Raw genomic sequence first — 14,524 nt, forward strand, 5'->3', positions numbered from 1 at the left:
TGAGGGAAAACTGGAGTTTCCCAGTTGCCAGGAGGTTAAAGCCCTTTTCCAGCTGCCCTCTGGGCCACTGGAGAAATGACAAATATTCCAAATATTTCTGCATTTTTAAGCCTCACACCATCCCTGTGAGGTGGGGTTTTGGGGAAGTTTGCAGCCAGTTTTAATCCCCTGCGGAATCAGCTGGAAATCCAGGACGTGGAAAAAGAGGGGAAACCCCCAAACTTCCAGGAATTGTGAGAAGAAATACCCCAAAGGCTTCTAAAGTGATTTTTTTTTTTTTTCCCCAGGGAAAAGGTTTTTATGGGATGAGCTGTGGCTGGAGCTCTGTGGCAAAAAAAAAAAAAGCATCCTCAAACAAACAGAGGAGCGTAGGGAGCACCACTGGGAATTCCCACAGGAGCAGATCCCTGGGGATGAGAGCCAGGAATTCCCTCTGCAAGGTGCACGAGGCTACAACACCCTGCCTGATTCATCCTTTAGGAAAAGATGGAATATCCAGCTGGGAGGTGATTTTTGGATGGGCACAGCATCTGTTGGGTGGATGATCCCTGCGGGATGGGAATTCCCAGCCCTGAGGCCTCATCCCCGGGAATCTGCCGAGTTCTGGGTGCTGAGGGGTGGCTTCAGGGAGCTCTGATTCCGTGGGAAATTCCATGTTCTGCCTTTGCTCCCCTCCGGAGCTGTTGGATCCAAGCGTTTCACTTATTAAATTCAGCTTTACGCTGTTCTGCTCACAAAAAGCTGCTCCTTTTTTCCTTCTTTTTGTTCCCTTTCCTTGTATTTCCTTGCTGAACTGGAGTCGGTGCTGAGGAGGAGCCGAGTGCAGGAAGCGGCAGCACAAACGGAGGCGGTGAGAGTGGAAAAGAGCTGGAAATTCCCAAATAATTCCTTGGAAATGAAGGGAAAAGGCACTTTTAGGTGGCTGGCACCCAACCCGAGGCGAGGGGTGCTCGCCTGTGAGGAAAGGTGGTGCTGCAAAGTGCGGGAGAAATCCTTGGAATGGTGAAGAGCCGGAGCCGAGGGGAGCTGGAAGCTCCCGCCAGGAGCGGGGCTGGAATTGCAGGAGGCACCGAGGGGTGGCCTGAGCACCTAAACCGGGGAGGGAGAGGCTTCTTCAGGGAAGGATTCCCCTGAAGTTCAGAGTTTGATTGAGGCTCGATTTCCTGGGGGTGCAGTGGTTCGGGAAGGGCCGGAGCAGGAGTCCTGGCTTCCTTAAATTAGTGGGAATTCTACCGGGCGGACACGTTGTTATTTGTGAGTCCCCTGAAGTGGTCGAACTTCTGCTCCGTCTCCTCGCTGAAGGAGCCACCTGGAGAGGCCACAGGAGAGCACGGGGTGAGCAGGAGCAGGGAAAAATACTCGGGAACACCGGGAGAGCCCAGGGAAAACACCTGGGAACACTGGGAGAGCCCAGGGAAAACACTCAGGAACACAGGGTGAGCAGGAAGAGGGAAAAACGCTCGGGAACGCCGGGAGAGCCCAGGGAAAACACTTGGGAATACCAGGAGAGCACAGGGTGAGAGCAGGAGAAGAGAAAAGCATTTGGGAACACCGGGAGAGCCCAGGGAAAACATTCGGGAACAGTGGGAGAGCCCAGGAAAAACACCTGGGAACACCAGGAGAGCACAGGGAAAACACTTGGGAACACTGGGAGAGCACAGGGTGAGAGCAAGAGAAGGGAAAAGCATTTGGGAACACAGGGAGAGCACAGGGAAAACACTTGGGAACACCAGGAGAGCACAGGGTGAGCAGGAAGAGGGAAAAACACTTGGGAACACAGGGAGAGCCAAGGAAAACACTTGGGAACACCCACCGGGAGAGCCCAGGGAAAACAATTGGGAACACCAGGAGAGCAGGAGAAGGGAAAAGCATTTGGGAACACAGGGAGAGCACAGGGTGAGCAGGAAGGGGGAAAAACACTTGGGAACACTGGGAGAGCACAGGGAAAACACTTTGGAATACCAGGAGAGCACAGGGTGAGAGCAGGAGAAGGGAAAAGCATTTGGGAACACAGGGAGAGCCCAGGGAAAACACTCAGGAATACCAGGAGAGCACAGGGTGAGCAGGAAGAGGGAAAACCACTTGGGAATACCAGGAGAGCCCAGGGAAAACACCTGGGAACACCGGGAGAGGCCAGGAAAAATGCTTGGGAACACTGGGAGAGTCCAGGGAAAACACCTGGGAACACCGGGACTGGGTGGAACCAGCGCCCTGGAAATGAAGGCCTCAAAGGTTTGGGGTTAATTAAATTAAGCTTTAATTAAATCTTAGCCTAAGTGGCACGAGCAGGAGTCCCCAGGAGAGCTGGATTAGTCTTTTGTGGATTTGCAAGACTCAAGTACCCAAATGTCACTGGTTTGGTGCTGAAAAATGAAGTGAGGCCTAACAAGGCCTGTGAGGGTGCGAGGGCTCGGCGTGCTCTGAACCAGCACCAAACCCTAATTTCTCTCTAATTAGGACACAATGAGAGCTAAAACCTTGATTTTGAACTGGAAATATTTCCAAGCTCAGCTGCAGAGCCCATCCCAATGGGCTTCACTTCTCTCAGCTAGGTCACATCTGAAATGTGACACACAAGATGAGAACTTTCTGCTAAAATCCCAACAAAATAATGAGAAAAATCAGTGGTTACGTGGATTTTGTTGTTGTTGTTTTTCCAGGAAAAAACGTTCCTTGAAGGAGGGAATTTTCCAAGCTGGTTGTGTTTGGAGCTGGGCAGGGAGTTGTGTTAATTCACTGTCTGTGGTAAAAGCAGTCCTTAAAAGTCCCCAAGTTAATTCCATTTTAAAGGGTTTTGACAATGGACTAAGCCAAATTTAAATTAAATTGGCTTCGATATTTCCATGACCTAAAGAAGACGCCAAATGGTAATATTCTACATTTTTCCAAGAAAACTGCGTTTTCCCTGACATTCCAGGGGCATTTTAATTCCTGCCAGGCACAGAGGGCTCTTTCCCACTGCTTCGTTTTCCAAGAGCAGCTTTGTGATCTGAAGAGTTCCCAGCTTGGCAAAATAATTTAATTTTGGGAAGGAGGAGTTTCCCGAGGCGCTTATTCCGGCACTGGGATTGCACCAGAGCTTTTCATGAGGGGAAAACATGCAATTCCTTGTCTGAGAGGAACCCTTGGAGCATCCCTGTCCCTCTTGGAGGACTCCCATGGCAGCAGCCCTCACCTATGTGGCAGTTGTACATCCAGATGCGCTGCCCGTCGTAGCGGCTCCGGCATTTCATGATGTTGTTGGAATAATCCGACTCTGCCACCTCGTAGTTGGGGTTGATCACGACCTGGGAGGGATGGAAGGACAGGGAATGGGGTTATGGAAAGGGGGATTTGGCAGGATACACAATCAGTTGTTTTTTACAGCAGGGTTTGGGGTTTTTTTAGCAGAAAATAAAAATACAAATTGTTTTGCAAAGAGAGAGCAATGACTTGGATAAAGGCAGATCAGGGAATAAAGGCTCAGTCAGGGAATCCTGGAATGGTTTGGGTTGGAAGGGACCTCAAAGCCCATCAGTGCCACCCCTGCCATGTCCAGGGACACCTCCCACTGTCCCAGGCTGCTCCAGCCTGGCCTTGGGACACTTCCAGGGATCCAGGGGCAGCCCCAGCTGCTCTGGGAATTCCATCCCAGCCCCTCCCCACCCTCCCAGCCAGGAATTCCTTCCCAATATCCCATCCATATCTCCCCTTTTCCAATGGGAAGCCATTCCCTGGGTCCTGTCCCTCCCTCCCTTATCCCAAGTCCCTCTCCAGCTCTCCTGGAGCCCCTTCAGGCACTGGGAGCCTTCCCTGGAGCCTTCCCTGCTCCAGGCTGAGCATTCCCAATTCCCTCAGCCTTTCCACCCGGCAGAGCTGCTCCATCTCTAATTCCCCACAACCCCACCTTCCCCCACGCCCCAAAATCTCCCCTCAAACCCCCATCTTGCCTTTCCCACAGCTCAGACAGAAAGAATTCCTCTCCTTTCCCTCCTCTCCAGTGCCAGTGGCTGTTTCAGACCCAGGGAATTCCCCCACTCCAGCCCCGGGCACAGGCTGCAGGCCCGGCCCTAATTCCTGCAGAAACCCCACAAATGGCACAGTTTAATCCCAAAATCCAGCGAGTGCTGCTTACAGCCAGCTCCAAAGAGGGATGCTGTGCTTTGGGAATGTGACAACTCTGTCAACAACATCAGCTGGGCTGGGCCTATCTGGGATTAGCTGGACATGGAATGTTGAGACTTTAATCTCCAGACTGTGGTCACGGGCCCTGATTTTTCCCTTGGGAGCGAGTGTTTGTAATCCTGCTGGATAATCCTTTACCTTTTAGGCATCTGGGAATAGAATCCCTTTAGAAACAGAAGTGGGAAGTGTCAAATCAACTGATTTGGTAAATTCTTGATAAAACTGGTAGGATAAAAGCAGGACAAGTGTCACAAATGCTGTTTTTCCCACCTGGAAGAGGTAATCCCCGGGCGGGACGTCGGTGATGTCGATCCACTGGCAGTCGATGTCGTGCCGATAAACGTCCCAGCAGCCAACAGTGATCCCCTGCTCCCCAAAATTGGCACATTCGTACTGTTTCTGCACATCTAAATGAGAGTTAAAGGCAAAAAGTGTTAAATCCACAGCTGGATTCCCAGAAAATTCCTGGCTGTTCCCCATGGGCAGTGCTAAGGTCCTGGTGTGGTGGTGAGGGGGAGGTTTAAGGAGCTGCCCCCTTCCAACCCCGTGCGCTGGAGGCTTCTGGGATTCCTCGCTTGGCAGGGAGCAGAAAATGCACAGTTGGGGTTTTGGAGCAGCTCAGAGTTGGGATGGAGGGAGCTGAGGGTGGAAAAGAGAACCGGGGACCTTGGGGTTCCCATCCGTCCATCCGTCCATCTGTCTGTCCGTTCCATTCCATTCATCCATCCGTCTGTACATCTCATTCCATCTGTCTGTCCCATCGATCTATTCCATCCCTCCATCCATCCCTCCATCCATCCATCCCTCCATCCATCCCTCCATCCATCCCTCCATCCATCCATCCCTCCATCCATCCATCCATCCATCCATCCCATCCATCCATCCATCCACCCGTCCACCCCATCCCATTCATCCAATTCATCCATCCATCCATCCATCCCTCCATCCATCCCTCCATCCATCCCGTCCCATCCCATCCCATCCATCCATCCCATCCATGCCATTCCTCCATCCATCCCTCCACCCATCCATCCACCCATCCATCCATCCATCCATCCCATCCCTCCATTCCATCCCATCCCATCCATCCATCCTCCCATCCATCCATCCGTCCTTTATCCATCCCTCCATCCATCCATCCATCCATCCGTCCTTTATCCATCCATCCATCCGTCCATCCATCCCTCCCTCCATCCATCCTATCGATCCATTCCATCCCATCCCATTCCATCCATCCTCTGTCCGTCTATCCATCCCATCCCATTCCATTCCATCCATCCTTCCATCTGTCTGTCCCATTGATCTATTCCCTCCATCCATCCCATCCCATCCCATCCCATCCCATCCCATCCCATCCCATCCATCCCATCCATCCATCCCCCCATCCATCCCTCCCTCCACCCCTCCCTTCATCCCTCCCTCCATCCATCCATCCATCCATCCATCCATCCATCCATCCATCCATCCATCCCTCCATCCATCCCTCCCTCCCTCCTTCCATCCATCCATCCCTCCCTCCCTCCATCCCTCCATCCATCCATCCCTCCCTCCATCCCTCCCTCCATCCCTCCATCCATCCCTCCCTCCCTCCTTCCATCCATCCATCCCTCCCTCCATCCCTCCCTCCATCCCTCCATCCATCCCTCCCTCCCTCCTTCCATCCATCCATCCATCCCTCCATCCATCCATCCCTCCATCCATCCATCCCCTCCATCCATCCCTCCATCCCTCCATCCCACCCATCCTCCCAGGACTGGTTCCTGGCTCCTGCCAGGCCACATTCAGCCCTTGGCAGCTGTCATCCCTTGCTTGGGAAGAGGAGGGAATTCCCGGGACACGGCGCTCTGGCACAGACCTGCTTCGCATTCCGTGTCCTCCAGGCAGAAGCTGGCCTTGTGTCCCTCGGCCACCTTGGTGCCGTTGAGGTTCAGGAGGTCGTAGTGGGTGAACACCTCCATGCTGTGGTAGTGCCTGTGGGGCGCACACAGGGACAGTTATCCCGAGGGAAAACCCTTTCATTACCAGGCCTGAGGGGCCGAGTGGAGCTGCAGGAGTGCGAGAAATCCAGCCAGGAAATATTCCCTGGGGATAATCCTGGGTGGCTCCATCACCCATTCTGCTGCCTCCTGGGTGTTTATTTACATGGAATCCCAGACTGGTTGGATGGGGAGGGATTTAAGGATCATCCCATTCCAGCCCTGTCCATGGCAGGGACACCTCCCCCTATCCCAGGTCGCTCCAAGCCCCGTCCAGCCTGGCCTGGGACATTTATAAAGTGCTAAAGCTGTTCCAGGGAAGAGTCCTGCTCCAGCTTTTGTGGGATCACAGTGTTTTACAGTGGCAGGAAGGGGGAAAAAAATCCCCTAGGTCATCCCTTGGAGCAGCCCCATCATTCCCAGGAATATTCCCCACAGAGCTGGGTGTGCCCAGACCAGCTGCTTTTATTTATTAATTTTTAAATCAATCCATCAACCAATCAATATTATTAATTAATTAATTATAATGTATTAAATTTTTTTTCAGCAGCAGAATGTGAATTTATCAGCATTCTGGACCAGCTTCTCTCTCACCTTGCTCAGAGCTGGACTCTCACACAGGAGACCTTTCCTGGTTTTAAACTGGGAAGTGTCGGTGTCAGCCCAGCCTGGGGAACATTCCAGCACTGCTGGGCACAGCAAAAGCCAGGAGCGAGCCCAGAGTCTGCGTTTAGATCCCGGATTAGCAAAGTCAGACCCAGCAGGGTTTGGGTGACGTTGGACTCGGGGGACATTGGGGTTTTTATGCCCCACTGCTGGCTCAGCAGAGAATTAAGCTGAGCTTGGACTCCATGGGATTGGCAGAGCAGGAATGAGCTGGAAATACCGGATTAAAGCCCAGCTGTGGCTCCACGTGGTCAGGGCTGGGCACAGCAGGGCAGGTTATGCTGATGCAACACCTTGGATTTGAGCCCGGCCTTGGAATTGGGAGCAAACCCAGAGCGTGAGGGAACAGGGAAACAACCGGAGGGGGAACCTTAAATCACTCAGTGTCACCCCCAGCTCTGGGAATGGTATCCCAGCTTTGGGAATGTCTGCCCTAGATATGGGAATGCCTATCCCAGCTTTGGGAATGTCCGTCCTAGATATGGGAATGGTATCCCAGCTTTGGGAATGTCTGCCCTAGATATGGGAATGGGTATCCCAGCTCTGGGAATGTCTATCCCAGCTATAGGGATGCCTATCCCAGCTATAGGGATGCCTATCCCAGCTCTGGGAATGCCTATCCCAGCTTTGGGAATGTCTGCCCTAGATATGGGAATGGGTATCCCAGCTCTGGCAATGTCTATCCCAGCTATAGGGATGCCTATCCCAGCTTTGGGAATGTCTATCCCAGCTCTGGGAATGCCTATCCCAGCCCTGGAACCCTGCACTGACACCCAGCTGGGCCCATCTGCAAAGCTCAGCTCAGAATGAGGCCCAGACAGGGCCTAATTGAGAACCAATTGCCTTTAATTTTTTTTTTTTTTTTTTAAAAAGGAGAAAATGGGGCATAAATCCTCTCCTTCCCAGCTGGAAAAATAATCAAGGCTTAAACACTTCCACTCCCCACCACTGCTCATGGATTTACAGATAGGGGAGGAGCAAGGAGGGAAGGGGAGGAAATTTTCCCTGCTTTTCCCTTCACTAAAAAAACCCCCCAAATCCACAAATTGCCACCTGCCAGAATGAAATCATTTCGCACTCCCTGCTCAGGGTCTTTCCCATTTTTATTCTACTTCCACATCCAAATCCAAGCAAACAGGAGCTCCCGGGGCAGGAGGCAAAGCTGAGCCCCAAGGCCAAGGCCGGGCTGTTGATCTGAGGCAGATTTGGCTCAAATCCCCGAATTTGATGAGTTTGAGCTTCTCAAGCCTGACTCAGTTTCTGAGCTATGTCTGAGTCACTCCAGGGCTGTTTACACTCCCTGTTCACAGCCTGGAAAGATTGAAGAGGGATTGAGTTCATCCCTGTCTGTCCAAATGGGATCCAGGTTGGAGCACAGATGGCTGCTGGCCTCCTCCTCACCCTTTCCCATGCCACCTCACTTCCACGGTGTCCAAAATTGCTCCGAGTTCCCCCCTTTTTCACCTCACTCAGCTCTTTGGGAAGATTAGAAAGGACTTTTAGATTTAAAATTTACCACTCTGGTGGTTTCCCCAGTTTTTAAAATAGGACAGGAGCTGTGCATGGACTTATTTCATTCCCTTTCCCCCCAAAATAGAGCAAAATCCACCTTGTACCAGCCCTCCTTTCACACCAGAGCACCTGGATGGCTTCCAGCTCCCTTTCCTCCCTTGGTTTACCCAAAACTGTCTGAATTCCTTGAAAAACGATGCATTTATGGGGTGAATTTCTATAAAAAAATAAGCACAAAACACCTCCCAGCCACTGACAGTTTTAGTGGGGTTGAGATGGATGGAAAATGCAGAATTCCAGCATTTTGGGGTCCTTTTCCAGGTGAGAAACTGCTCAGGTGGCTGCATTTTTCTGCATGTGGTGGGTGCAGCGTTCCCAGGTGTCACAAAATCAAGGAATGGGTTGGAATGAGTTGGAAGGATTTAAATCCCATCCCATCCACCCCCTGCCACCTGGAACACCTCCCACTATCCCAGGTTGCTCCAGCTTGGCCTTGGACACTTCCAGGGATCCAGGTGCTCCTCTGGGAATTCCATCCAGCCCCTCCCCTCCTCATATGGAGGAATTCCTTCCCAATATCCCAATATCCCATTTATTTCCTCTAATGCTGCTGCCCAGCCCAGTGCAATTTCCCTTCCCAATAAAAGGTGGCATCAGAGGGTGGGGAATTGCTGCACATCCATTGCTCCCATCCCTGTCCAGCGTCTCCTTGGGCACTTCCAGGGGTGGGACATGCACACACACGTCTCCAAAGGGAAGCTCCACACTTTTCTTGCCCATATCCCTGTTTTTTTAGCTGTAATTCCCACTGGATTAAGGCAGTTTCTCTGCTGTCAGAGGTGACAGTGGGAAGCCATTCCCTGGGTCCTGTCCCTCCCTCCCTTATCCCAAGTCCCTCTCCAGCTCTCCTGGAGCCCCTTCAGGCACTGGGAGCCTTCCCTGGAGCCTTCCCTGCTCCAGGCTGAGCATTCCCAATTCCCTCAGCCTTTCCACCCGGCAGAGCTGCTCCATCTCTAATTCCCCACAACCCCACCTTCCCCCACGCCCCAAAATCTCCCCTCAAACCCCCATCTTGCCTTTCCCACAGCTCAGACAGAAAGAATTCCTCTCCTTTCCCTCCTCTCCAGTGCCAGTGGCTGTTTCAGACCCAGGGAATTCCCCCACTCCAGCCCCGGGCACAGGCTGCAGGCCCGGCCCTAATTCCTGCAGAAACCCCACAAATGACACAGTTTAATCCCAAATCCAGCGAGTGCTGCTTACAGCCAGCTCCAAAGAGGGATGCTGTGCTTTGGGAATGTGACAACTCTGTCAACAACATCAGCTGGGCTGGGCCTATCTGGGATTAGCTGGACATGGAATGTTGAGACTTTAATCTCCAGACTGTGGTCACGGGCCCCTGATTTTCCCTTGGGGAGCGAGTGTTTGTAATCCCAAAATTCAGGGAATGCTGTTTACAGCCAGCAAACTTAATCCCAAATTCAGGGAATGCTGCTTACAACCAGCAAACCGAGGTGCCTTTAATCCCAAAATTCAGGGAATTCTGCTTACAACCAGCAAACCGAGGTACCTTTAATCCCAAAATTCAGGGAATGCTGCTTACAGCCAGCAAACAATCCCAAAATTCAGAAAGTGCTGCTTACAACCAGCAAAATTAATCCCAAAATTCAAGGAATGCTGCTTACAGCCAGCAAATTTAATCCCAAAATTCAGGGAATGCTGCTTACAGCCAGCAAACCGAGGTGCCTTTAATCCCAAAATTCAGGGAATGCTTCTTACAGCCAGCAAACAATCCCAAAATTCAGGGAGTGCTGCTTACAACCAGCAAACCGAGGTGCCTTTAATCCCAAAATTCAGGGAATGCTGCTTACAACCATCAAACTTAATCCCAAAATTCAGGGAATGCTGCTTACAGCCAGCAAACCGAGGTGCCTTTAATCCCAAAATTCAGGGAATTCTGCTTACAACCAGCAAACCAAGGTACCTTTAATCCCAAAATTCAGGGAATGCTGCTTACAGCCAGCAAACAATCCCAAAATTCAGAAAGTGCTGCTTACAACCAGCAAAATTAATCCCAAAATTCAAGGAATGCTGCTTACAACCATCAAACTTAATCCCAAAATTCAGGGAATGCTGCTTACAGCCAGCAAACCAAGGTGCCTTTAATCCCAAAATTCAGGGAATGCTGCTTACAGCCAGCAAACAATCCCAAAATTCAGGGAGTGCTGCTTACAACCAGCAAACCGAGGTGCCTTTAATCCCAAAATTCAGGGAATGCTGCTTACAACCATCAAACTTAATCCCAAAATTCAGGGAATGCTGCTTACAGCCAGCAAACCAAGGTGCCTTTAATCCCAAAATTCAGGGAATGCTGCTTACAGCCAGCAAACCGAGGTGCCTTTAATCCCAAAATTCAGGGAATTCTGCTTACAACCAGCAAACCAAGGTACCTTTAATCCCAAAATTCAGGGAATGCTGCTTACAGCCAGCAAACAATCCCAAAATTCAGAAAGTGCTGCTTACAACCAGCAAAATTAATCCCAAAATTCAAGGAATGCTGCTTACAGCCAGCAAATTAATCCCAAATTCAGGGAATGCTGCTTACAGCCAGCAAACCAAGGTGCCTTTAATCCCAAAATTCAGGGAATGCTTCTTACAGCCAGCAAACAATCCCAAAATTCAGGGAGTGCTGCTTACAACCAGCAAACCGAGGTGCCTTTAATCCCAAAATTCAGGGAATGCTGCTTACAACCATCAAACTTAATCCCAAAATTCAGGGAATGCTGCTTACAGCCAGCAAACCAAGGTGCCTTTAATCCCAAAATTCAGGGAATGCTGCTTACAGCCAGCAAACCGAGGTGCCTTTAATCCCAAAATTCAGGGAATTCTGCTTACAACCAGCAAACCAAGGTGCCTTTAATCCCAAAATTCAGGGAATGCTGCTTACAGCCAGCAAACCATCCCAAAATTCAGGGAATGCTGCTTACAACCAGCAAATTTAATCCCAAAATTCAGGGAGTGCTGCCTACAGCCAGCAAACCGAGGTGCAATCCGGGGCAGAACTGAAGTGTCTCATCCCTGCCCCGGGGCCACCAAGCCCCGTGTGTGGCACCCACCGGTGGCAGTCGTGCCACACCCAGGCGTGGCGGCCGTTCTTGGGCCTGAAGTCGGACTGGCCGTTGTTGTGGATCTGGGAGGAGAAGCGCAGCAGGCGCCGGTAGCCCGAGGTCAGCGAGGTGTTGTGGGCAGAGCTGGCCAGGCAGTTCTCCTCCAGGGCACACTGCAGCAGGAACATGGGCCTGTCCTCCAGGTAGGCCGTCTGCTCCACCAGCTCCGCGTTCAGCACCAGGTCAGGGGCGGCTGGAGCAGGGAAGAAAGGTTTAAATTCAATAAATTCAATAAAGCCACCTCAAAAGTGGCTGCTGGAGGTGGAGGATGCGCTGTGCAAATGGGTTTGTTGGGAAGGGGTCTCAAAGGTTCGGCCACTTCCAGCTGCAACACCTCTCACCATCCCAGGGTGCTCCAAGCTGGCCTTGGACATTTCCAGGGATGGGGCAGCCACAGATTCTCTGGGAATTCCATCCCAGCCCCTCCCCACTCTCAAAGAGAACAGTTTCTCCAATCTAATCCTACTCTGAGTTTGAGTAGGAAAAGCCTGGGGAGGAATGATTCACCATATGGGAATAGTTGACCTTAAATCCCATCCATCCCATGGGCAGGGACACCTCCCGCTATCCAGGGTGCTCCAAGCCCTTCCCAACCTGGCCTTGGACACTTCCAGAGTGATCCAGGGGCAGCCACAGCTCCTCTGGGAATTCCATCCCAGCCCCTCACCAGCCTCACAGGGAAGAATTCCTTCCCAAAATCCCACCTAACCCTGCCCTCTGGCAGTGGGAAGCCATTCCCCCTTGTCCCATCGTTCCACTTCCTGATGAAATTCCATTGCTTCTCATCATTTTACAAAACCTAACAGGAATGACACCACATTAACACCCAACCCCAAAGCTTGGGAGACGGGGAGGGGAGAAAACTTTAAAAAAATCCAATCAGATCTGTCCGTGTCCAAGCTGGGAGGACGTTTCCAGGAAAAGAAAACCCCGGTGTCCCACGGCTCCCATTTGCCCCCGGCTGCTTGGGAAGGCCGGGAGCACACAGGGCTGCCCTGTTCTGCACACTGGGGCTTTATGCTCCCAGAGCTGGGGCAGCATAAGGGCCTTTTCTGTTCCAAATTCCAGCAGCCTCAGCTCAAGGAAAAAACTCCTCGTTCCTCGCTGGACTCTCAGGGCTGTGTCAACAGAGGCAGGCAGTCGGAAAGGCCGGCGCTCAGGGACAGGGAGATCCTCAGCTCCCGGGATCTGATGGGGGGAATCAGCTGGAGGAACCAGCTGGAGCAGGGGAATTGCTGCAGCAGCACGTGGGCAGCTCCTGCCAGGAGCTCCTTCCTGCTGGGTATCCAACCCCAGAGTGATCCCTGGGGACCGGCAGATCCATGGAGAATGGTTGGGATCTGTCCATGAGCCCAGGGTGGCAGAAATCATGGAATGGTTTGAGTTGGAAGGGACCTTAAAGCTCATTGCCATGGGCAGGGATACCTTCCACCATTCCAGGTTCTCCAAGCTCCATCCAGCCTGGCCTGGGACACTGCCAGGGATGGGGTAAAACTGAGGTGTCACCCCCGGCCAGGCACAAGCAGGGCAGGTTTGGGGCAGGAGAGGAGCAGGGAATACCAGCAATTCATGGAGCTGGATCCAGCCTTGCTGCTCAGGGCTGCACACTGGAGCAGCTACAGGAGCAAAATCCCCATTTTTTCAGGTGCCTTGACACCAGTTTGAACCGACCTCTGCATTTCAGGGAGGGACAAGAACCTGCAGGCAGCCATCAGCCCAAGCAGGGATCGGGGAATGTCGGGAAACCTGAGCTCTGAGAAAACAACAGAACTGCCCCAGCTCCTTCTGCTCCAAATTCCCACCTCCACAGGAACGAGCTTTCACCCTCAGGGTCTCTCCAGCTCAACCCACGAAGCTCTTTTTGGGATAACCCTCCTCCAGCACCCCCACCCCACCCATCCAGATGTGACCCCCAGCTCGGGCGGGTCGGGGGCTCACCTGGAAGGCGTGGCTGGCAAAGCCCAGCCCCAGCTGCCGGCACACCACCATGGCCTCCACGGTGCCCCAGTTGTGGCTGCAGAACCGTGCCCCCACCTCAGGGTGCCGTTGCGCTCGGCCAGCACCTCCACACGGCCCTCGTAGGGGTTGCGGCCCCCGCTCAGGCGAAGCTGCAGGACACAGAACCCGTAAATCCATGGGAAAGCCCCAAAGGAAAGGGCAGCGGGTGGGGGAGAAGGTTTTGTTCCTCAACAATGTAGGGAGTTTGGAATCATTGAATATCCTCAGCTGGAAGTGACAACTGGAAGTTCCAGGAGGGATCCAGGAGATGGGAGTGGGGGAGGGGAGAGGAGAGGAGAGGAGGAGGGAGAGGAGAGGAAGGAGAGGAGAGGAGAGGAGAGGAGGAGGAAGGAGAGGAGAGGAGAGGATGAGGGAGAGGGAGAGGAGAGGAGAGGGAGAGGAAGGAGAGGAGAGGAGAGGAGAGGAGAGGGAGGAGAGAGGGAGGAGAGGAGAGGAGAGGAGAGGAGAGGAGAGGAGAGGAAGAGGAGAGGTCCGCCTTTAGCACAGAGCTGGAGAAATCCTTGGTGAGGGGTTTTCCCCCGCCAGAGGGAATGTCTGGCTGGCAAAAAGGAATTCTGACAAGACTGCATGAACACATTCCCAACCCATCCCTAGGGAACAGGACTCAGGGCACTCGGGTTGGGCAAGGCATCGTTGTCCCGGGGAAGGCACTGGAAAAACCGTGCAGGAATCGAGGCAGCACTCGGAGTCTCCTCAGGGCTCGAGCTCAGGGAGTGTCAGTTCTTCTCTCACTTTGGCAGGGGATGGGTCCAGCCAAGCCCCAGCAGCTCAAAGTGGGTTGGACCAGCTGCAGGAATAACATTCCCTGGGAAAGCTTCCCTTCCCTGCTCCTTTTAGACCCTTGGAAGGAGCATTCAGAGGAATCTGTGTCTGGTTTGTGCAGTCAGCACAGAATCATGGAATTGGCTGGGTTGGAAAAGGTTGACAATTGGGTTAAAAATCATTTAATTCCACCCCCTGCCGTGGGCAGGGTCACCTTCCACTCTCCCAGGCTGCTCCAAGCCCCATCCAACCTGGCCTTCC

General features: G+C 52.5%; 1 protein-coding gene across 1 annotated transcript in view; it reads right to left on the reverse strand.

Moving 5' to 3' along the window:
* Positions 1-295: 295 nt before the first annotated feature.
* LOC120411134 (lysyl oxidase homolog 2-like) overlaps positions 296-14,524 on the reverse strand; it is a 39,560-nt gene continuing 25,331 nt past the window's right edge. The window contains 6 exon segments of the mRNA XM_039564157.1: positions 296-1,309; positions 3,176-3,287; positions 4,435-4,571; positions 6,020-6,135; positions 11,432-11,723; positions 13,506-13,590. Of these exon segments, the coding sequence (XP_039420091.1) occupies positions 1,230-1,309; positions 3,176-3,287; positions 4,435-4,571; positions 6,020-6,135; positions 11,432-11,723; positions 13,506-13,590 (822 nt within the window). The 3' untranslated portion in view covers positions 296-1,229.

The sequence above is a fragment of the Corvus cornix genome, chromosome 22 (genome assembly GCF_000738735.6).
Source record: "Corvus cornix cornix isolate S_Up_H32 chromosome 22, ASM73873v5, whole genome shotgun sequence".
Lineage (NCBI taxonomy): Eukaryota > Metazoa > Chordata > Aves > Passeriformes > Corvidae > Corvus > Corvus cornix.